Source organism: Chaetodon trifascialis, chromosome 20 (genome assembly GCF_039877785.1).
Source record: "Chaetodon trifascialis isolate fChaTrf1 chromosome 20, fChaTrf1.hap1, whole genome shotgun sequence".
Lineage (NCBI taxonomy): Eukaryota > Metazoa > Chordata > Actinopteri > Chaetodontiformes > Chaetodontidae > Chaetodon > Chaetodon trifascialis.
The window spans coordinates 21,369,505-21,390,741 of record NC_092075.1 but is presented as its reverse complement, the minus strand read 5'-3'; the positions used below and the strand labels follow the sequence as shown (position 1 = coordinate 21,390,741).

Genomic DNA, 21,237 nt, shown 5'->3' with positions numbered 1-21,237 from the left:
ACAGCAGAATAAAATAGATACGACATAAAAAGCTATGGAAGGCTATGTACATCATATACAAAGAGTATAAATAAAATAAAATAAATTAAAACAGAAAAAGAAGGACAAGGCCTACCATATTACACCAAACTTATCAGATTCTAAAGTGCTTCAGCATTTTTTGCTGGCAGAGGATTATTAGTAAATTAAATCAAGTAATTGCATTTTTATTGCATTTTATTGTCATTATTTAGTGTCTATCAGTAAAAAGCACAGGACACAGCAGGAAACTTGTGGCTGCTGGCTACTACTACTGACCTGCTTAAACGACTAAACCATCTAAACTGTTTGCTGTGCTGTGGAGAACTCAATCTTATGACCCAGTAACAGAAGTTTCGGAGTTTGGGAGGGTCTCGCCCTCCCTAACCCAATACCCTTTGAAAATGTTCCATCCAAATACATAACGCCTGTTTTTCATACATTAGTTTAATTTTCTAATACTTCCCTGCAGTTTCTGACACCTTGTCTTAGTTGCTCATCAGTCAATATATTGAGATGAACTACATTTTTTTTCTCTTGTTCGCCATACTAACCTATAACAGCAGGAGAAAAGATTTGAGATGAACAGCCAAAAGACCGTCTAAAACGTTTTGCTTCTTATTATCCAGGTTCATTATGAGATTTATGAGATTATGAGATTTACAAAAACAGTCTCCACACCTATAACCATGAACTAAAGAAGGCAAGGCAAGCATTCTTCTCAGAGATTATCAACAGAAACTGTAATAATGCCCGCACTTTATTTTCTGTTGTGGACAGACTGACAAACCCCACAGCATCAGTCCTTCCTAAACTGCTATCCAACAAGTCTTGCAATGATTTTGCAGCCTTTTTTACAGATAAAATTTCAAGGATAAGACAAACAGTGTGCAGCTTCAGCTCAGGCAAAATGATAAGTCCATCTGTGCCTTCTTGTTCTCCAGTTAATCTAGCACATTTTAACCTTCTAGATCATACAAGGCTGACAGAAACTGTATCACAGTTAAAATCCACAACATGCTGCCTTGATACTCTACCAACAAACTTTTTAAAAAATGTTTTTAATTGCATAGCTCCAGATGTGTTGCAGATAATAAATAATTCTCTTCAGTCTGGTCAGTTTCCTCAGGCCTTGAAAACTGCAGTAATAAAACCTCTCCTAAAAAAAACTAATCTGGATGCTTCAGTAATAAGTAACTACAGGCCAATATCAAATCTTCCCTTTCTAGGAAAAATTATTGAAAGGGTTGTTTTTTAACAAACGCATGCTTTCATGATGCAGAACAATCTTTTTAATGCATTTCAGTCTGGATTTCTCCCACACCACAGTACTGAGACTGGACTTATCAAAGTTTTAAATGACATACATCTGAATAATGATGCTTCCAAAACCTCAGCCTTAGTATTATTAGATCTCAGTGCTGCCTTTGATACGGTTGATCAGGACATACTTCTTCACAGACTGGAAAAGTGGGTGGGACTTACTGGCACTGTACTACAGTGGTTCAAATCCTATTTACAAGATAGAGACTACTTTGTGTCAATTGGTGAGCATGTGTCTGAACGAAAGAAGATGATGTGTGGGGTGCCACAAGGGTCCATTCTCGGACCACTTCTTTTCAATATCTACATGTTGCCCCTAGGTCAGATTATGCAGCATCATAATATTTCTTATCATACTTACGCAGATGATACACAACTTTATATTTCTGTGTCATCACATGACTACAGTCCCTTACTTTCACTGAGTGAGTGTATTCATCAAATCAATGAGTGGATGTGCCAGAATTTTCTTCAACTTAATGCAGATAAGACAGAAGTGATTTTATAGGTCAAAGATCAGTGCTCACCTTAAGTCCATGTCACTGACAACAACAGATAAAGCCAGAAATCTTGGTGTAATTACTGATTCTGACCTGAATTCTAACAACCATTTAAAGCTGATTACCAAATCAGGCTATTACCACCTGAAAAATATAACCAGAATTAAGAGATGTCTGTCCAAAGAAGACATGGAGAAACTTGTTCATGCATTCATTTTCAGTAGGTTGGACTATTGCAATGGAGTTTTTACTGGCCTAAACAAAAAATCAATTAGGCAACTACAGCTGATCCAAAATGCTGCTGCACGAGTCCTTACAAACACCAGAAAAATGGACCATAACACACCAGTCCTCAGATCACTACACTGGCTTCCTGTGAGTCAAAGAATAGACTTTTTCTTTGAAATGTATGGTTTTCATGGATTTTTATACTTCTGTAAAGCACTTTGAATTGCCTGAATTGTGCTATACAAATAAATATGCCCTGCCTTGCCTTATTTCACTAGATTTTTAATGATTGTTTTAATGTAAAGGTAGAAGGGGTTAAAAATTACTAACAACCTTTTTGTTGTTGTTGTTGTTGTTGTTGTTGTTGTTTGCATAGATTCTCCATAAACGGATGAACAGCATTCTTCCAAAAGATACTCTCTCATTAGTGTTTTTATCACAGTGGAGGAAATTGCCATCTTAACATGTTGCTCCAAAATCTCCCATCGATATTTGACTGGGTTGAGATCTGGTGACTGCGAACGTCACGCCATCATTCCCATAATTTTCATGCTCCATTCAGTGAGCCCGTGCCCTGTATGGAACATCTACATTTGGTGTTCCTCCACTCTTTATTCAGATTTGTCATCCTATCTGTCATTACAACACACATTTATTGACAGGAATTTTCTTTTGCGATATCAAACCATAAGTGCTGATTTGGGTGATGCATTATTTAACAGGTTTCCTCAGTTCCTCAGTTTCCTGAGGTGGTTCCTGCAAAGAATTTCCCACAAAGCACATTAGGGAGAACAAGAACATTTACATTAAATTACATGATCTTTGCCAAACACCTTCCAAGGAATTTATTGCCATGTTTTTACTAGCAAATCATACGAAACCATCAAAGTAAATATCACCCATCTGTATGGAAACTGTAACTGTAAGCACAAAGATGCAGGAGGATGTCATTTTGATCAATACATTTTATATTCCAAATGATTTAAAGGCAAAAGCATGAAGAATAATTGTGAACGACATTTCCTGATGACTGAATTTGAAGAGTAGCTTCCCCAACACGACTGCTTCACTGCCACTGGCAGACTCTACCATTGCTACAACTCCTGCTGTTACTATTGCTCCTGCCTCCAACACTCCATCTACTGGTACTGCAACTGCTGCCAAGGCTCCTACCACTGCTATGACTAACAACAACAGCTGAAATGAAGCAAAAAAAAGGTTTTATGTAGGATCCTCTGAGTGAGTTCCCGTTCTGACTATTTAGTCTTCTTTGGTGAACTTGGTGAACCGGTCGAGGCAGATGGCCGCCCACCCAGAGTCTAGTTCTGCTCGAGGTTTCTGCCTGTTAAAAGGAAGTTTTTCCTCGCCACTGTCGCCAAGTGCTTGCTCATGGGGGAATTGTTGGTTTCTTTGTAGATAAAAGAGCTTGGTCTGTACCAGCTCTATATGGAAAGTGTCCTGAGACAACTTCTGTTGTGATTTGGCGCTATACAAATAAATAAAATTGAATTGAATTGAATTGAATTGAATTGTTCTACTGAGTCAGTAACAGAAAGAAACAACTTTATTTATATTGCACTTTTCATAGAAGAAAGCAGTCCAAAGTGTCCCACATAGCAAAACTGAAACAACACAGACAAAAAATAAAAACAACAACGATACACACAGCATGTTCGGTGAGAAACACTGAATGTAAACATTGTTGAAAAGAAAACTCCACAGATTTCGTTTGAGTTCATTATAAAGTCTTTAGTACTGTCTTAGTATTACTTTTTCAGAAATACATTCCTGCTGATGACAGTGACAATAACTGCGGTTGACAAGGCTTGGAGCAGCTGAGCCTCTCAGTCTATTGGCTCTATGGCTCAGCATCCAGATGACATTCACATCCTTCATGACTAGAAACAGCTAGATGTGACAGCTTGGCTTGGACTTTGATTAAATGAGTACAGGGTGAGTCTAACACTGAAAACATGTTGGAATGGAAAATTGACCCAATAAACCCATTTCTCACAAACCCACACAGACTCACAAATGTTTTTTTGCACAATTCTTTCCTTGAAAATACAGTTTTCAACGAGAAATCTTAAAAATTCCAACATTTACTTCTTACAAGTAGTGAAGTAAATGTATAAAGTATCCTATGATAGGAATACTCATTGAACTGGCAATAAACTGGCAAGTATTTTCATTAACTTAGTAGAAAGTGAGTGCCAAAAACTGCAGTTCCTTGAATGGCCACTTGAGGCTGGCAAGAAAAGTGAGTCAATCTCCACAGACCCCCATATTAAAATGGACAACTTTACAACAGAAATAAACAGGTTTACACTTACAGAAACATTGCTGCCCTGACAAGCATAATCCATAAATGTAAACAGGACATGTGTGACTTTTTTTTTTCTTCGATAAATCACTTCATAATGTAGCAAATTATTCTTCAGTAGGAGCCGTTTTCACTTTATAATTACTGTACGTCTCCAGCAGGTAGCAGTAAAGAGGCAAAACCAAATTCAAATTATGGGTGACAATCCAACAACTCAGTTCAATAGGAAGCCTCAGACACTCATGATTTCTTCTGTGTCGACTGGCCACGTCTCACAGAATTTTAGTTTTGACAAAATCACAGCTGTAATGTTTGTTACAATACTTTTTTTACAGATGGAAGATATGAATACGTGTCTACAATGATGACCCATGCTGACATAAAACAACATGCCTTTCTACGTCTCCATACCAAACCTCTTCACTTGTGTGTGGCTCCTGGAGGGCTGCCGGACTCTGTGGGAGACTATACAAGAACATGAGGTCAGTGAGACACAACAAACGTCTCTAAAATTCTAAAAGTCATCGTAAACTTTGTGGTTTGGATCCTCTGATGCTGACTGGCTGTCTGTTGTGTTCTTTGTTCTAAAGCTCTTCCAAAGCTTGATATTCATTTTGTTTTCCCTCCACAGGCCTTGCTGTGGACTGTCTGTCCAAGGCCAAATTGATTGTGATGACAGTGCTACTTGTGATTTCCTCTATGTACCAAATACATTCATTTCTTGTATATGAACTACAAAAACAGTACACACTCACTTAGTGTAGAGGTTACTTCTGATTGTTAGTATCTTTTATGGCCACAGAGGAAAACAAATCAGACAATTAAAGCAGATGTATTCAGTGACAGCTTTGGGTCTGCTGCAATTATTTCTATGGGAAAACCACTGACAGGTTATGTTGTCTGTTGTATCAGCTCACTGACTGTAGCTCCAACAAGAAACAAGAAACAAGAGCAAAACAATAATTGTCTGACAATAATACTTTGTTTATATGTTACTAACAAACATCTAAGACTCTGACAATCACCTCCTCTGCTTTTATTCTTTATTCTTTTTTTTCTTTTTTTTTTTCAGATGGTGCTGACTGATCTTAAAACTCCATTTGGAAATGTGTTCTCTGTAGATCTCCATTAAGAAGTGCTGCTGTCAGCTCACCACAGGATGGCTGTGAGTGACGGTGACGTCTCTGTCTTGGTGTCAGCGCCATCTTTGGGCCAACACCGACTACTTCAGTTCCTTATAACGTCCAGGATCACTGTGTGCTCTGCCTTTTTCCCTTTTCTTTTCATTCTCATATTCAGATTTAGTTTTGTCTCTTAAAGTAAAAGATATTGGATGAAACAGAAACATCCTGCTGTGTAACATAAACCAGCTTGCTCCACGTCACGTGGGGTCGGGGGCACAACCTGAAACTGTTGGCCATACTTTCTCCTCTGGCTTCAGTAGTCAGGTGACTTTTATACCTCAGATCATGTGCTGATCATGTGACTTCGTTGTTTGGATTTCTTGCCAGAGTTACTTCCTGCCACTTTGCAGCTGATGGTGGTGTTTGGATGAATGATCCAGTGATTTGAATAAACCTTTTATGATATATTATGGCCACGTAAAAAATGTCTTTTCAACATCTTCAGCACTACTAGACATGTTTGTGTTTGCTATTCTGATCCTTTCAAAGGTGTGAGTCAGCTGTGATGAAGACAGCCTTTGATAGCTTGTTACTACCTCCAACCAATGCCTGTCAGCTTGTGCTTCATCCATGTGAAACTCTGCTTTAACATGACTGTCACATACACTGTCACACCTCTTCTGTCATTGGTCACAGCGTTCCGTTCAGGTAAGTGATGAGCTTCATGATTGTCAGCTCACTAAGGTGATCACAGCGAACAGCCCATAAGGAACCACAGAAGAAGAAATATGCTGGATATGTTCTGTCGTTGAGGTTTGACACACTTTGTTGCTCTTAAAATCAGCTGACAGACGCTGAGTCAGCACATCCTGAACTTGTTGCTGACTGACAGGAAACCGTCCAAACGTCGGTTTCAGAGCTATTTCAGATATGTTTTGCTTCTGTAATCCTGAAAGGCACAAAGACGTCAGTCATTCGTCTGCAGCCGCGTGTCCTGTTAGATCTGTGTTTTTCACCACAGGACCCTTTGGATCCGAGAGCTGCAGTCACGAGTTCCTGACAGTCACTTCCTGCAAACCACCACGCTCCCACATCGCTTCTAGCCAGCCGAGAGAAGGACCCTGCATGCGTGCATGTGTCCGGTCCCTGCTCCACAGTTTGATCTGTTACCGACACACACAATGCTGTCCTTGGAGCAAGTGGAGCGCAGCTTAGAGAGAGCGGGACAGTCTCACGTCCTGCAGTTCTGGCCGGAGCTGTGTGAGGAGGACAGGGACAAGTTCCTCCAGGAGCTGTCCCACCTGGATCTGGAGGGACTAAAGGATCACTGTGAGGGGACCGCGAGGGCTGCAGCCTCTCCGCCAGCCAGCCTGGATCAGCACATAGAGCCAGTCCCTCCAGAGTCCATCGGCAGCGTGAGGAAAAGTGACCAAAGCGCTCTTTCACAGTGGGAGAATGAAGGTGAGCTGAGCAGTGACAGACATCTGCCAGGACTTAGAAAAGTGAAGTAAGAGCAAGATGGAGCTAGGTTAGTGAATGACATGGAGTTTGTCTTCACTAGTGCACGTCCAGATGTGACATGTTAACAGCTGCAGTGTCCACAAAGCGCCTTAATTCTATTACTGATCTTGGTCAGTCACTGCACTCCTTCTGGTGATGGAGAGAAACAGCACGTTTACTCAACCATTGTTCTCAAGTACAGTTCTGAGGTGCTAATACTTTATTTGAGTACTTTGTTTTTATGTAACTTTATACTTCAGTACATTTCAGAGGGAAATATAGTACTTTTGTATGACCACGTCATGACAGCGCACTGTCAACGACTAAATCGAGGGTCCCCAATCGTCTTCGGCTTGTGGGCCCTTTATACCTTCCAACATGTAGGTATGAGTGTGGGAGCAGCGCGGTTGTTTTTTCCAGAATGGCGAAAGTACTCTGCCTCTGATTGGCTCACCCTGACATTCTCAGCCTATCCGTGCTCACTCCTCATGCCAGCCTAACCGACCAGGCTGCGGGGACACACGGCTTTAAACTGCATCTAGTGTGAGGAAGTTGAGTGGTGTCAGACAAACATACAGAACATATAGATCCATGTGTGACAGTTATTCATTAAAAGGCTTGGGGATCATTAAACTATGGGAGAAACCTGAGGAAACAGGCATGTTGGCAGAAATGGGCCCTTACAGAAAGGCTTTGTGTGGTTGTGGCCCCTTGTCATGTCTCAGGTGTTCCAGCAGTTTCACCCAGTACATATTTCTCAGATGGTTTCATTTAAATAACTGTTTAAGGACCAAAAAGGTCATATTAGCCAATATTAGTCCAAAAAATGAAACCATATTTACGTATCAGGATTACGTTTGCCTTCTTCTCTCTCCCATTAATCATTTAACTCTCTGGTTTGAGTTCTCTTATGATTTAAAGTAATGCAGAATTGTGGTCATGGCTGCTTTGAGTGACAGCTGGCTGCTCAGTTGCAGCTTCATTCAGCCCACCTCATCTCCACCCGCACTCCACCTCTTTGCACATTTTAGGCAGGAGTTTGGTGGAGCTGGTCTCTGCCAAGATGGCACATCTGGAGTCAGTGGCACTGAGCTTCGTAATGGCTCTTCAGAAACCTATGGGTGACATGTTGTGTACAGTTAAATCTAGCTCCACCACAGCCACCAGCAGTAAAATGCAGCACTGGTGCAGCAGTGTGAACAAGCAAATACATTATATGTAGTAATATATCAGTCACAGCCACCTTTTTCTGTAGAACAAGTACTTTTACTTTTGATACTTTACATACAGTTGCTTGTACTGGTACTTTTACTTCAGTAAAATATCTCAGTACTTCTTCCACCATTGACTACTTCAAATTACTGTTAACTATTTTCCAAACTATTCCAAAGTGCTAGAACAGGCTTGAAGCTGGCTTGAGATGAATCCGTCCACCCTGAATATCCATCACATCATGTCTGTTCGTATCATCGTCAACATTAAGATCAGTGTGTAGCAGTTGCAGTATCATATAATGATAACTCGTGCAGGCATAATGTTTCCTGTCATGGGTTATCTTTATTGTTCTCTTTCTTTTTTTAACAGTATTTTTACGAAGCCTTTTCAGCACATACAACAAACAGCTCCATCACACCGACGAACACACAGCGGCCACAAGTGCTAAACTTTCTATGTAGATCCAGAGTACGACACTAGCATGGTGTACATATACGTACAGAGTAAGTGGCATACCTGAAGAGAGAACTGCATACTCATATAAATACCATGTGAATGTACAAATGTGAAACCAGTATAGCATAAATATATAGAATCACTTTACATTACAGATGACAGTGATTCTTCTTTCCATCAGTGCTTTGAATTTTGTGTTAGTGTACCATTATATTTAAAGGCCATGCACGATCCCACAGGTGTTTCTACATATGCTCTGGCTGAGCTCTTCTCATGTCTGTCCACATATACACGGGTACTCTTACCAGAGAGATACCTTTACCTATACCTTTGGAATAATGCATAAACATTCCCAAGTCAGACAAAAGCAACAAGCCTGTTTCCTGTTCTTCCCATTCTGCCAACATTACCTGAATGCAGTGTAGTTTGTCCCAGCCCAAGAGGTGCAAAAAGAAGAGATCGGGAAAGATGAAGTTGTAAATAGGCTGAAACAGTGGTTCCCAACCTGAGACTCAAGCTAAATGTAAGGGGTCACAAGATTATTAACCAGAAAGTAAAGAAGAAGAAGAAGAAGAAGAAGAAGAAGAAGAAGAAGAAGAAAAAAAAAGAGCTTTATACATTTTTTCTTACTCTTCTCAAATTGTTGCTTTTCTTGTGAAATAGCAAAAACTACTGGAAACTGTCACATTTTGAACAGTTTGTGGCTCATATGTGACCTGTTACAAGGGTTGGAAGCCACAAAGGTTAGCCTCTGATCTAAATCATTCAAATCACTGCTCATCTCCTAATCCTCCTGAAAAACTCTGCAACAGCATTATGGAAGTATCATGCTAAAGGTTAAAGGGCAGCTTGTCAAGTTTTCTGAAAGGTTTCATTTATACAGTACGACAAAAGCTGTGTGCTAAGCTGCTCTTGTTACCACTCTGTTCTGACAGGGCTGTTGCAGATCTCAAAGAACCGAGTTGGAGTTCTGCTCTTGGCCGGTGGTCAGGGGACCCGTCTTGGCGTTCAGTATCCCAAAGGAATGTATAATGTTGGGCTACCCAGCGGCAAAACCTTGTATCAAATCCAGGCAGAGCGTATTCGCAAAATCCAGAAGCTGTCAGACACAAAGCATGGCTCAAAATGCACCGTTCCATGGTAAGATGATGTGATGGTTCTTCTGCACTGCTCTGACCATGTGCAGGCTATAATACACTGTAAAACCTCAGAACTCTCTGGCAGTTTCTGCTTTTTTTCATTTTCCTAGTCTAATGAAATTCATGCCTCTCCTGATTTGGTGATTTTATATATTTTATTTTAATTTTTCATCATTAAACAAAACAAAGGGGCTCAGATGCTTACATTTTCACCAGTCAGTTACAAACATGCACAGTACAGAGGCTGATTTGGTGATTTTGAATTGGATTTTTTCTGATAAATTGAAGGATCAAGTGTTCCTTTGGGGGTTGAGAAAATTCTCCTCTTTCTAATGCTAAATAAACTATTTAAAAAGCTTTGTGGACCTGACTCATCAGACATTGTTGGGTACTTACAACAAACCCAACAGTGCATCTGTATGTATCTAGTCATCATTGTCAGCCCATATTTTTCTCTGGGACGCAGTGAATGTTCTTTTACCTTTCGACTCACATGCTGTTTTAGGGCCATTTCATCCATGAAGTAAACAAGCCTGGCTGTGTCGGGGTCAGTGGGCTCTCCTCACAGGCAGAGCACAGCAAAGTGGTGCAGATGTTGTAACGCTGAAGCAATACCTGGAAAATTATTTAAATGGAATGTTTGGGGTTTATTTTATTTACATTTCCAAGCTCTGGCTGATCGGACAACTGGCTGATTGTATTTTCTGGCCTGACGTAACTTTGTATTGGCCCATCAGCCAGTCCTTATTTATGGATCCTGCACTGAAAACCTTTTTTCGGTACTATTGCAACTCTTCAGGTACATAATGACCAGTGAGTTCACTTTGGCTCCCACTGAGAAGTTCTTCAAGGAAAACAACTACTTTGGTTTGGAGCCATCAAACATCGTTATGTTTGAGCAAAGGATGATCCCAGCAGTGACCTTTGATGGAAAGGTCATCCTGCAGGGTAAAGGGAAGATTGCCATGGCCCCAGGTAGGTGCACATCAGCTCCTTCAAAAGATCCAGACACAAATATCTGTGAAATCACTTTGTTTCACCCATTGCTACTGCATTCAGTACAGTTTAAGGTAATGAGCCATGTTTCAAAACCTCTCCACCCTCTGTCAGATGGTAACGGTGGTCTGTATCAGGCGTTGGTGGACAACAATGTGCTGGAGGACATGAAGAAGAGAGGATTGGAGTACCTGCATGTGTACTGTGTGGACAACATCATGGTTAAGATGGCCGACCCTGTGTTTATTGGGTTCTGTGTGAGCAAAGGGGCTGACTGTGGAGCCAAGGTAGAGTTTTATCATACAAAAATTTGCATATCTCATGTATGTATCTCATGACTGTGCATAAAATACAGAGCTGGAGTTGGGGGGTGTCCTTTTTACGCTACTGTTTGTGTACAGATTAAACAAAGCAGTGTTGCCTGTGTGTTTTTGAACTTTGGACACAGACAAGCTAGCTGTTTCCCCCTGCTTAATGCTAAGCTAGGCTAACCATGTTCTGACTCCAGTGCTGCACTTAACACACAGTCATGCAAATGGTATCAGTCTTCTCTCCTCACTCTCTCAAAGGAACAAACGAGCACTTATGTTCTATATAAATATTGAGAAAACAGGATTTCTCTTTGAAGAAAGAGCAGTTAGTGTAAACGGTTAGTGTTACCTCTATGAGTGAACCCTACACAGGCTCCAGCTCTGTGTCTGTGATCATATTCACCTTTCAAACTGGAAAAGCCACAGTCAGTGTGTTTCCTTTAAAGTCATCCATTACCTGCTAAGTTTGCAATGTGCCATTCTGAACTTCAATGACATGACCATGATATGGTTTTCTTTATGTGACACAGGCAGCTGGAGTGGGACAATCATGTGCTCTACTGAGAGATAACATTCAGTCAGTCATAACTAATAAGATCCATGCATGTTCTGTTTCTCAAAACAGACATGTCGGCTCTACTAACTACTAGTTGGTTCTAATGAGGAAAATGAAACGGTGTAATAGAGACAGGACTGTTGTGCTGTTCATAACCTTTACGTTATGTCCTGTGGTGCACAAATTCAATTCAATCTTTTTTTAATTAATTAATCTCAAGGGAAGAATTAAATGAAATATAAATCTTGGAGGAGTAAAAGTCCAAATTGTGCCTCCTGTTTCTGTCTGTCATGTGTCAGGTGGTGGAGAAGGCCTACCCCACGGAGCCAGTGGGTGTGGTTTGCAGGGTGCAGGGCGTCTCCCAGGTGGTGGAGTACAGCGAGATCCAACCAGAGACAGCTGAGCTCCGAGGACCTGGAGGAGAGTTGGTGTTCAGTGCTGGAAATATCTGCAATCATTTCTTTACCAGGCCTTTTCTGCAGGATGTAGCAGAGTAAGAACTTCTACTGTCATATATAGAATCCCTCTGACAGCACAGCTTGGGATCCTCAGCAAGTGAAATCAGACTGATATCGACATACTGACATGTTGACTAGCAAAGTTCAAAAGGACATGCCCATATCTGAACGTTAGGGTCATGTTTTTTTAAAGTAAAACCTGTACTGACTGATCTTTTGGCCACTTGGGGCAGAGGAAACCAGCAGGAAACACACTGATAAACAGCAATTGCAAGCCCAAACAGAGAAACATCAGCATTCATTAGCAGCTTTGTTTCTGACTGACCAACTGAGAAGAAGGTTTGGCTCTTCAGCTGCTAATGTTCAAATACCCACTAGACCACCAAATGTGGATGAATCTGCAGCTGCAAGTAGTTCATGGTGCGCTGTTTCCTCCTGTCTGAGTAATGTCTTGTAAAAGCTATGTAGAAAATGATGTAACTGCTTTGATAAATAGAAAGACATATCTGTGATTCATTTTCACCTTGAGTAGAAACCAATGGGCTTGGAGCTGAGAAGCATACAACTGCGAGGTGGTAGTTGGTTATTCATGGTGGCCAGCAGATGACTGTGAAAGATTTTGATGACTCCCTCGCCTACCCTGTCGTACCACCATCAGGCCAAAGTCTGCACTTTATTTTAACACACTTTCATCCTTAATAAAATTGTCTCAAAAACTACAAAAAATAATAAGCAGATTTCAGCGACACAGCTGTGGAAATTAAACCATATATATAATGTTTATTTATCCTTCTTTTGCTTGGTCCTATAAAAATGCTTTTGATTTCTTACTGCTTTTTCATCTTACAGGAAATTCGAAGGCCAACTGAAACAACATGTTGCAACCAAGAAAGTGCCCTATGTGGACACATGTGGCAATCTTGTCAAACCCACCAAACCCAACGGCATAAAGATGGAAAAATTTGTTTTTGATGTATTTCCATTCTCAAGGTATTGTGTCTTCAGCTATTGACGTGCTGTTTTACACCAGATAAAGTCATAACAGAGTGTCTGACAGCACAACTAAAACATTTACTCTCTGTCTTTGGAAGGAACTTTGTTGTGTTTGAGGTTGTGCGGGAGGACGAGTTTTCCCCCCTGAAAAATGCAGATGGAGCAGCCACAGACAGTCCCACCACAGCCAGAAGCTCTTTGCTGGCTCAACACTGCCGCTGGGCCACAGCTGCAAGAGCCACACTGTTGGATGAACATGGGAATATCCTTCCTCCTACAGCCAGGTCAGAGGAAAATCTTCCTGTGTACACCCTGTAGCAACAGATAATGGCAGAACGTGAACCTTAAGCATGGTCAAAGTGGAACAAAAAGGTTGTCTGAACAGAACAAACCTTTTTCACAGCAGATATTTTGACTTGTTTTAGCAGCAAAGAATGTCCACTGTGAGAGAGTCCAGTAGGTTTTATTTCCTGTACATAGTCCAAAATCACAAATTTGCCTCCAAGGTTTCACAGTTTGCACAGCATACAACACCCTACATCTTTAGACCCCAATAAACAGGCCTATTAGCCTGGATACATTCCAAAATGCTACATTTCATCATGTTATTACACTGAAAGAATGGTTCAGCATTTGTGAAAGTCAACAGTTAGATGAGAAGATAGAAACCAGACTCATGTCTATTTGCCAAATATGCTGGAGTCAGCAGACAGTTAGCTTAACTTAGCATAAAAACTGGAAGCCGGAGGAAACACCTGGCCTGGGTTGTGGTAAAAGTTGTGGTTTTATGTAGAGTTACATACTAGAACATACTAGAAATGTGATTCACCCACATACAACACTCGTACTCATCCTGTCCAGCGTATATCTATGAATTGATTTGCAGATATGTTTGGTGCAACCAGTCAACTCCTACCCTCAGTGCGCTCATCATTAGATCATGAGTCATAGTCGCTAGCAGAGTGATACACTGTGACAGAGATGTATATTTAGACATCAGTCCAAAAGACTCACATTTCCAAAAGAGCGTGATGGAAGGCTAATTTCTTAATTTCCCCACCTACTCCATCTCCTATTTAATTCCCCAAGTCTCAGAGTACATTGGAATCGAAAATGAATGTTGAAAAACAACTGTGTCCTAACAGCTTCTAAGGATAGGTTACAGTTTTCTGCCCATATAAGCCTTGAAGAGGTCTCTTCCTAATGGAACAACCCTAACAAACGGGAGACAGAATTCACCGCATTTGTTCAGTGTGGAAATAGATTCAGAAATTTAACAGAAGCTAATGAGGACATCCTCAGCAGCCTGAGTTAAGTGGACATCTCCCAAATTTGCAGTCTTTTAAGTACAAAATTCTCTCTGTGGAGAGGAGAGATGATCACAGCGACCAGAAACTCTGTCAATGCGTGCATAGGCCTGTGAGTGTTGTGTTGTGTGTTGTGTGATACTGGTAATAATCTGAGCCTATCCTTGACATTGTGTGTGTTTTTCCACCCAGTGTATCAGCAGGGGACAGTCCTCCAGCACAATGTGAGATTTCACCACTGGTCTCCTACTTTGGAGAGGTGAGGACATGGATGTTCAGTGTTGTGCCCACTGAACCATGTAAATCATAAAGGGTTTTGGAGAAAGGTTTCACTTTAGAGATAGGTCAAATCTAATTGTTGGGTTACAGGTGAAAGCTACAGCATAGAGCAGCTCCATGAATACACAAAGTTTTCTCAGTTTGAATTTGAAATTATTTTGTTTGTTTGTTTTATCTTGAAAATGACAGCATCTCTTCCCAAATGACACAATGCAGTGCTGTAATTTATCTTCCATCTCAATTCCTCTGCAGGGGCTGGAGGAACTGCTGAAAGGGAAGACACTGCCAACTCCTTTCATTCTGGATGAAAAAATGGCCAAAGAGCTGCAGGCTCAGTGACACTTTTCAGATTAAGAGAGAACTGAGTGATCGCAGCCCAGTGGAGTACAGAATGGAGACAGCAACAAGATAATCACAGATAACTGCCATTTCATGGGTCTGTAATTGTCATTTTGTTGAGGAAGAGCTTGAACACAATTAAGACACATAAGGGACAAGCAATGAGTTTGAAGAATTTATATGAACTTTGTTTTGTTTTACACATAATAAAAAATATTATCCAAATACCTCACTTTGTATCCTCTCCCACTCTTTTTAGTAAATTCATTCAGCTCTTCTAAATCTTAACATTTAAAGGACCAAGAGTTAATTTTCAGCCATTTCAGGATAAATGTGTTTTATGGTCATTTTGAAAGACATACAATTAACTGGGCATTAACAGAGTTCCTTTGAGGAGTGTTTCCTACAGAACAGTATTTAATGTAGAGAATACTAATCCACAGTAAGTCATGGAAAAGCTCCTGCAGCTTCCATAGAAAGGCTCAGCTGAGTAACTGTGGTCTGTACATAACAGCTTATGCTAACCTTAACCAATCTCAGTCCATATGCCTCTTATTCAGAGGCGCTGAGTCCAACCAACGACGGTGACCAATCAGAGGCAGAGTATGGTGGGTCCAGACAGGAAAAACAGTGAGATCCATTACAAAGCAAATATGCATACCGAAGCAGAGAACATTTAAAATCGTGTGGTACTAAATTAGACTGACTTCCAACATGTACGTATGCACAGTCAAACATCAACTATTTCATCTAGAAATGCCATGAAAGTAAACAGTGCAATGATCAACATGAGTTACATTAGCGTTATCTTCCTGACATTCCTGTAATAGCTCCATGATTCTTACAAATAAACTTCTACTACTATCTCTTGGTATGAAAATGTCTATTTTTTTTTCTCCTGCTGTCACCCCTTCAGGCTTTCTGCCCCCTGTTGAAGTGAAATAATACGGCGTGTTTACACGCCAGCGATCAACAGAGCTCAGCAGCTTATAGGCTGTTCATCTCGCCGCTGGCCTATCCTGGCCTGCCTTGTGACCGATGCTAACCAATCACAGCTGAGGCTGTGCAGGGAAGACAACAAAAAAGCATCAAAACGAAGCGGACTGTCCTTCTTGCGCTTAAACTGTTAACTTTTGTCCGGTATAGTTATTAAATCCTATACAGTAAGCTTCATTTTAAATAGTGTGGTTTTCGACTTTAATTTAATTCAATGTTTGGCTCAGTCACGGGAATTAAATACCGTGAACGTCGCAGACGGTCGCAACATAACGATAATCGCCTGTTCTCTGACGACATTAACGTTAGCTAGCTGAGGCAGGACGCTTCCTGCTCTTTCACGAACGTGAACATTAATGGTTTGATTTCGCGCGCTCGGTATCATTTTATCATTAGCTAGCAGCTAGCTAACGCTACACGGACTGTCCTGCCACTGAGTTCTGTCAGTCCGACCGCATCCAACGCTAGGTCCATCTGAAGATTGCGATGGATGCCTGAACATGCTAGGACCATGTTCAAAAATGTTTTTGGCTCTGGGTTTCTGGTAAGAACAGCTCATGTGATTCTGACATGGGTCATAACGTTGATACTCTTCCTACATGATACAGGTAAGCCTGTTAAACCTGTAGTTGGATCATATTAGTATTATAGCACTGCATTGTGTGTAGCTGTAGGCTTACTGTCATGTATAAGATGTGGAATGGAAAGCTAACGTTCATTGTGGATTTAATGTTACAATGAAAACACCACATGCACAGATGTTAGCTGAGGATGAAAGCTATGTTCCCGTTCAGATCCACTGTTAGCATCTGTGCTGTATGACATAAACTTGCCAGGGCAGGAGCTAGATCAGCCTTTGTGGTCTCGACTGAGCCTGGGAGCTCTCAGCGGGACTTCAGTGTGCATCCGTGGGTGATTTTTTTTTTTTTTGTTTGTTTGTTTTTTGGTTGAAGAGCTGAGGAAGCAGGAGGAGACAGGCCAGCTCGTCCAGCCTGTGCTCTTCGTGCTGCTGGTGCTGGTGTCGGTGCTGCTCTATTTCGCTGTTTCTCTGATGGACCCAGGCTTCATCCTGTCTGATGATAGCGACTTACAGGTAATTCATAATGCTAGTGCTTGTTTCTATCGTTACGCACATCGAAAATATTTAGTAACATAAGAAGTAATCTAACCTTGTAACTGGATCATGTTGGTAAATAAAATTCACAGTATGTTATAGAATGAAGTGTGCATTAGTGTTTGGCCACTTCATTTAGTTAGCCAGTGACAGATCTGGCCACTCTGTACTATGTGTAGGAGTATCTGTGCATCAAAGCTGTGGGGAACACAGCCTAAGTGACATCATGGGATACTGTGTTTGTGGGAATGCAAATGATAAATGAGCACACTCAACAGATCATGATGAATGCTTGAATAGAGCCATTGGCCTCCCTGACCAGTTTGTCCTGTGTGTTGTTCCAGTTCACGCTGGGAGTGACTGAGGAGCAGCAGGACATGATCCCACCCACCACCAAGTCCCTGCGACAGCGCCGCTGTGGCCACTGTCTGCTGCAGGTAAGCTGCCCACCACACTGCCATGGCTTATGTGGCACGTGGGACACTTTCACATGGGTTAACACAATTAGGGAAAAGATGGCAGGATTTCAGAAGCAAAAGAGTGTCAGAGGCTGCTGATATATTTATCTCCATGTACACATGGATGTTATTTTGAACTGCAGGTTTTCTTAAAGACTTTGTTTTTGGTAGATTTCTGGGCTTGAGTTCATTCGTCTAACATGCTGTATTTGAGTTTGACAAAGAGAAAAAGAAATTAAAGCTCAAAGTCCACTTACTCACCTTCTCCAGGGCTTTCAACTGCATCTCACAGATGGCACAAAACATTTGTTCAGTATGGAAGGAAAGTCATGTGTTCGGGTGATGATACAAGTGAACACCAAAGGACCTTGAGTCAAGACTCTTTTTCTTGTTTGTTTGTTGACTGTTGGACTGTTGGATGGATTGGTTGTCTGGACATGGTGTTTGACTGATTGATGGGTCGATTGTCTGTGCACATGGTGTTTGTGGGGTCAGTGTAGCTCTCAGGCTGAAATGTGACACTTTAAGTTCAACAGTACTCAAAGGATCCTTCAGTCGTGTAGAATAGCAGATGCGTAGCCAAGCAACGACAACAAGTGTAGATGTATGTTCAAGTCCCTTTAGATGGTGAAAGCCTAGTGTTGCTTAACCACACCCACGTCCACACTTTGTTAGTCAAGTTAGAAAGTCAAGGCCTGATTCTTTGATTGAAAATCCTGCAATCTGTGATACATTTCTAGACCATCTTTGCCTACAAAAACATATAGTACAAAACAGGCGTGTGAGCTGTCCCTGCTCCACACGCTGCTTTGGGCTCACTATGTTGGATGCCATGGCACTTGTAACAGTGACTGGCACAGAGGCATGATAATGAACAGCGGGAAATAACTTTTGCATTGCTGTTTGACTGTGTCTCAGCCGGCTCTGATGTGTGGGGCTGGAGGGGTATCTTTGAGAAGTCACGATGAGAAATCTGATCTAGATCTAATGTTTTCTGATGCTGTGTGAGAGTTCTTTTCAGTTTTGAGCAGTTGAGAAAACCCTTGTTCATGTAGAGGGCATTATTTCACTCTAAACATTAAGAAATAAGGCCACGTGCATCATGGCAGAAAAATCATGGTCGTAACTCATGGTCGCCACATTTCACTGCGCCACACAAAAAAGCAGCAAAACAATTGTAATCGTATTTGTGTTTCAAATGTCACAGCTGAAGACTATCAAGGTGCTTTCTGAAAAGCTACGACATATTTCCATGTTTTTGGTAGCGTGCAGCTTTTCCCTGCTGTGGACACAGATGAGAGCTGGATGTTCTGTTGCTCTCTGTGAATTAACAGATGGTTAATATGGCCTTTTTCCCAAGACGGAGAGTCCTGGGAAGAGAAGCGCTGTCACACAGTCCCACACAGTCTTCATTGGAACATCATGTGTTCTGTGGTTCAAGGACAGCCTCAGAAGTCCCATTACAACTTGTTTTTCCCGGCTGAGGAGCAACAGCAGCTATTTTTGCATTCTACAGGTCAAAATCAGCCTTACAGGACAAATCAAGCCTGGCTGTCAACCTGTGTTGGAACAGCAGGGTAGACCTGACGCTGCCTTTCCACCAACTCTGAATGTTTTTAATTATGCTTCCTCTAAATACAACGATCTTTATTCCAAGCAGCAGCCAATGAGATCAAAGCACTGCCAGACGTGTCAGCACTGTGTCCGGCGTTACGACCATCACTGCCCCTGGATTGAGAACTGTGTTGGTGAGAGGAACCACCGCTGGTTTGTGCTTTACCTGGCTGTCCAGCTGCTGGTGCTGCTGTGGGGGCTGCACATTGCTTGGTGAGTGTAACACTGTCACACTGTCACTAATCATCAAGATTGCTGCTGCAGCTGCTGCAGCTGAAAGCAGATTGATTCTTTCCTGGTTGTTTCCTCAGGACGGGTTTCAATTATGCGCCCACCTGGCAGCTGTGGCTGCGTACGAACGGCATGCTGCTGGCTGTGGCTGTGCTGGTGGCTCTGCTCTCACTGATCGTGCTCCTCCTGCTTGGCTCCCACCTCTACCTGGTTTCTCTCAACACCACCACCTGGGAGTTCATGTCACGCCACCGCATCTCCTACCTAAAGCACTGTGGCGCAGATGAAAACCCCTTTGACCGCGGCACCTTCCACAACCTTTGGGGCTTCTTCTGTGTGTGGGGCACAGTGGTGTGGGAACAGGTGTACTTCAGGGAGGGCAGCGACCAGGTCTAGGAACATGTGACGAGCATTGACGGACTTAAGAGACTGATTTTCACTCATGAACAAGCTTTGTGAATTTGGGGATCGCCCACTTGATCACAGTTTTGCGATATAAACTCTCCTTGTGTGCAGTTTACCTTTGTAGAGGCACTGATGTTGTTGTGCCATAACTCTGCAACATCTCTCCTCAGTTGTTCAGCACTGCAGTGGACTGCGTACTTGTGTTGATGTGTTCTGTTCTTGCGGTCCACGTGTCCTGTTTTTCCCTCCTCTCCCTAAATGGCTGTCAACAGACTAAAAGGTGTCTTGTGTCCCCTCAGAATAAGGCACCTACTCTTAGTTACCATCTCTTAGTGGACAATAGGTTACCAGCACTAGTCCTTATTCTAACAATTGTTTACAACCATTCAAGTGTACCATTTTACTCAACGACAGGCAATTAGCCACGTTGTCTGCAGGCACTTTACTGTCTAATTTTAGGGCTCTGAGTGAAGCTCGTCAGAAAGCGCTGGTGACTCAAGCTTGGTTTATTTATGTACCCTCTTCCCACTTGACCCTCACTCCTCCACTGAATCATTTATGTGGGCAGTAATTACATATGTTTTAAGTACTGCTGGTGTTACCATGACGCATGGTTAACCTGACTGATGGACTGTTAATTAACTCTGTTTACTTTGAAAACATGTATAAATACTTCATAAACAAGATCCTGATGAACGAGTTGGAAAGTTAAAAAAAAGCTCCAGCAGTTGTTTTTCTGAAAGAAGCTGTTAGCTGAAGTGAGCAAATAACAATTTGACTAAATATGGACATGTTGAAATATGATGGTGTGTGAAATGTATTGTCCCAAGCATTTAATCCAACCATACTGTACAGGATGCTTTGACTTTCAATGGACAGCTTTTCAAGCTATTTTATATTGTGAATAATTTTTAAGCTATTTTGAACCAGAAAATGTCTTTAGATTTTTCTATGACTGTTTTCATTGAGTAACTGGAGGAAGAATACTGTGGCACAGTAGCAAAGACTGGGTAGAGAGATTTGAGTGCAATACGTTGTTTGTTATCTCCATTTGAGCTTTTCCTTGTGCAATAGTAACCTTGTAAGACAGCAATAAATGTGGTGTTGAATTTAATGTACAGCAGTAGTGATGGACGAAATGCAAATTACCTCCAGTGGGACTGTGTCATGGTCAGGGAGAGCTCTGGTTTATATGAATTAACATTTAATTCATGTTGTGTATTTCTGAATTATATGCAATACTGTCATGCAGTGTTTTTTACTACTTTGAAATGACTGCATACATCAATAAATCAATGTTTCATGAAGAGTTTCCTGGTCAGTAAAAGTCCAGCAGATATAAATTTATTCATTA

The 21,237-nt window shown here is 41.5% G+C and overlaps 2 protein-coding genes across 3 annotated transcripts; both read left to right on the top strand.

The window, feature by feature from the left end:
• The first annotated feature begins 5,917 nt into the window (after positions 1-5,917).
• On the top strand, positions 5,918-15,296 carry uap1l1 (UDP-N-acetylglucosamine pyrophosphorylase 1, like 1). Its single transcript, XM_070988935.1, has 9 exons — positions 5,918-6,977; positions 9,623-9,827; positions 10,626-10,801; positions 10,937-11,109; positions 11,989-12,182; positions 12,997-13,137; positions 13,239-13,424; positions 14,640-14,706; positions 14,979-15,296. Exons 1-9 carry the CDS (start codon positions 6,650-6,652, stop codon positions 15,063-15,065), a joined length of 1,557 nt encoding a protein of 518 aa, XP_070845036.1. The 5' UTR covers positions 5,918-6,649; the 3' UTR covers positions 15,066-15,296.
• Positions 15,297-16,122: 826 nt separating this feature from the next.
• Positions 16,123-21,190, top strand: zdhhc12b (zinc finger DHHC-type palmitoyltransferase 12b). 2 transcript variants are annotated; one of them, XM_070988786.1, is made up of 5 exons: positions 16,123-16,669; positions 17,015-17,154; positions 17,520-17,612; positions 19,294-19,460; positions 19,559-21,190. In XM_070988786.1, the coding sequence occupies exons 1-5, from the start codon at positions 16,552-16,554 to the stop codon at positions 19,872-19,874; spliced, it is 834 nt and encodes a 277-aa protein (XP_070844887.1). In that variant the 5' UTR covers positions 16,123-16,551; the 3' UTR covers positions 19,875-21,190. The 2 variants fall into 2 exon arrangements, with proteins under 2 accessions (XP_070844887.1, XP_070844886.1); XM_070988785.1 differs by having other exon boundaries at positions 16,141-16,669; positions 19,291-19,460.
• The last annotated feature ends 47 nt before the right edge of the window (positions 21,191-21,237 follow it).

Bases quoted from the DNA above. Each gene is read 5' to 3' on its own strand.
- uap1l1 (XM_070988935.1), top strand. From the start codon at position 6,650: ATGTGTCCGGTCCCTGCTCCACAGTTTGATCTGTTACCGACACACACA. The intron at 11,110-11,988 runs GTAGAGTTTTAT...GTCATGTGTCAG, and splicing joins GGGCTGACTGTGGAGCCAAG to GTGGTGGAGAAGGCCTACCC. The intron at 14,707-14,978 runs GTGAGGACATGG...ATTCCTCTGCAG, and splicing joins TGGTCTCCTACTTTGGAGAG to GGGCTGGAGGAACTGCTGAA.
- zdhhc12b (XM_070988785.1), top strand. From the start codon at position 16,552: ATGCCTGAACATGCTAGGACCATGTTCAAAAATGTTTTTGGCTCTGGG. The intron at 16,670-17,014 runs GTAAGCCTGTTA...TTTTGGTTGAAG, and splicing joins ACTCTTCCTACATGATACAG to AGCTGAGGAAGCAGGAGGAG. The intron at 17,155-17,519 runs GTAATTCATAAT...GTGTTGTTCCAG, and splicing joins CTGATGATAGCGACTTACAG to TTCACGCTGGGAGTGACTGA.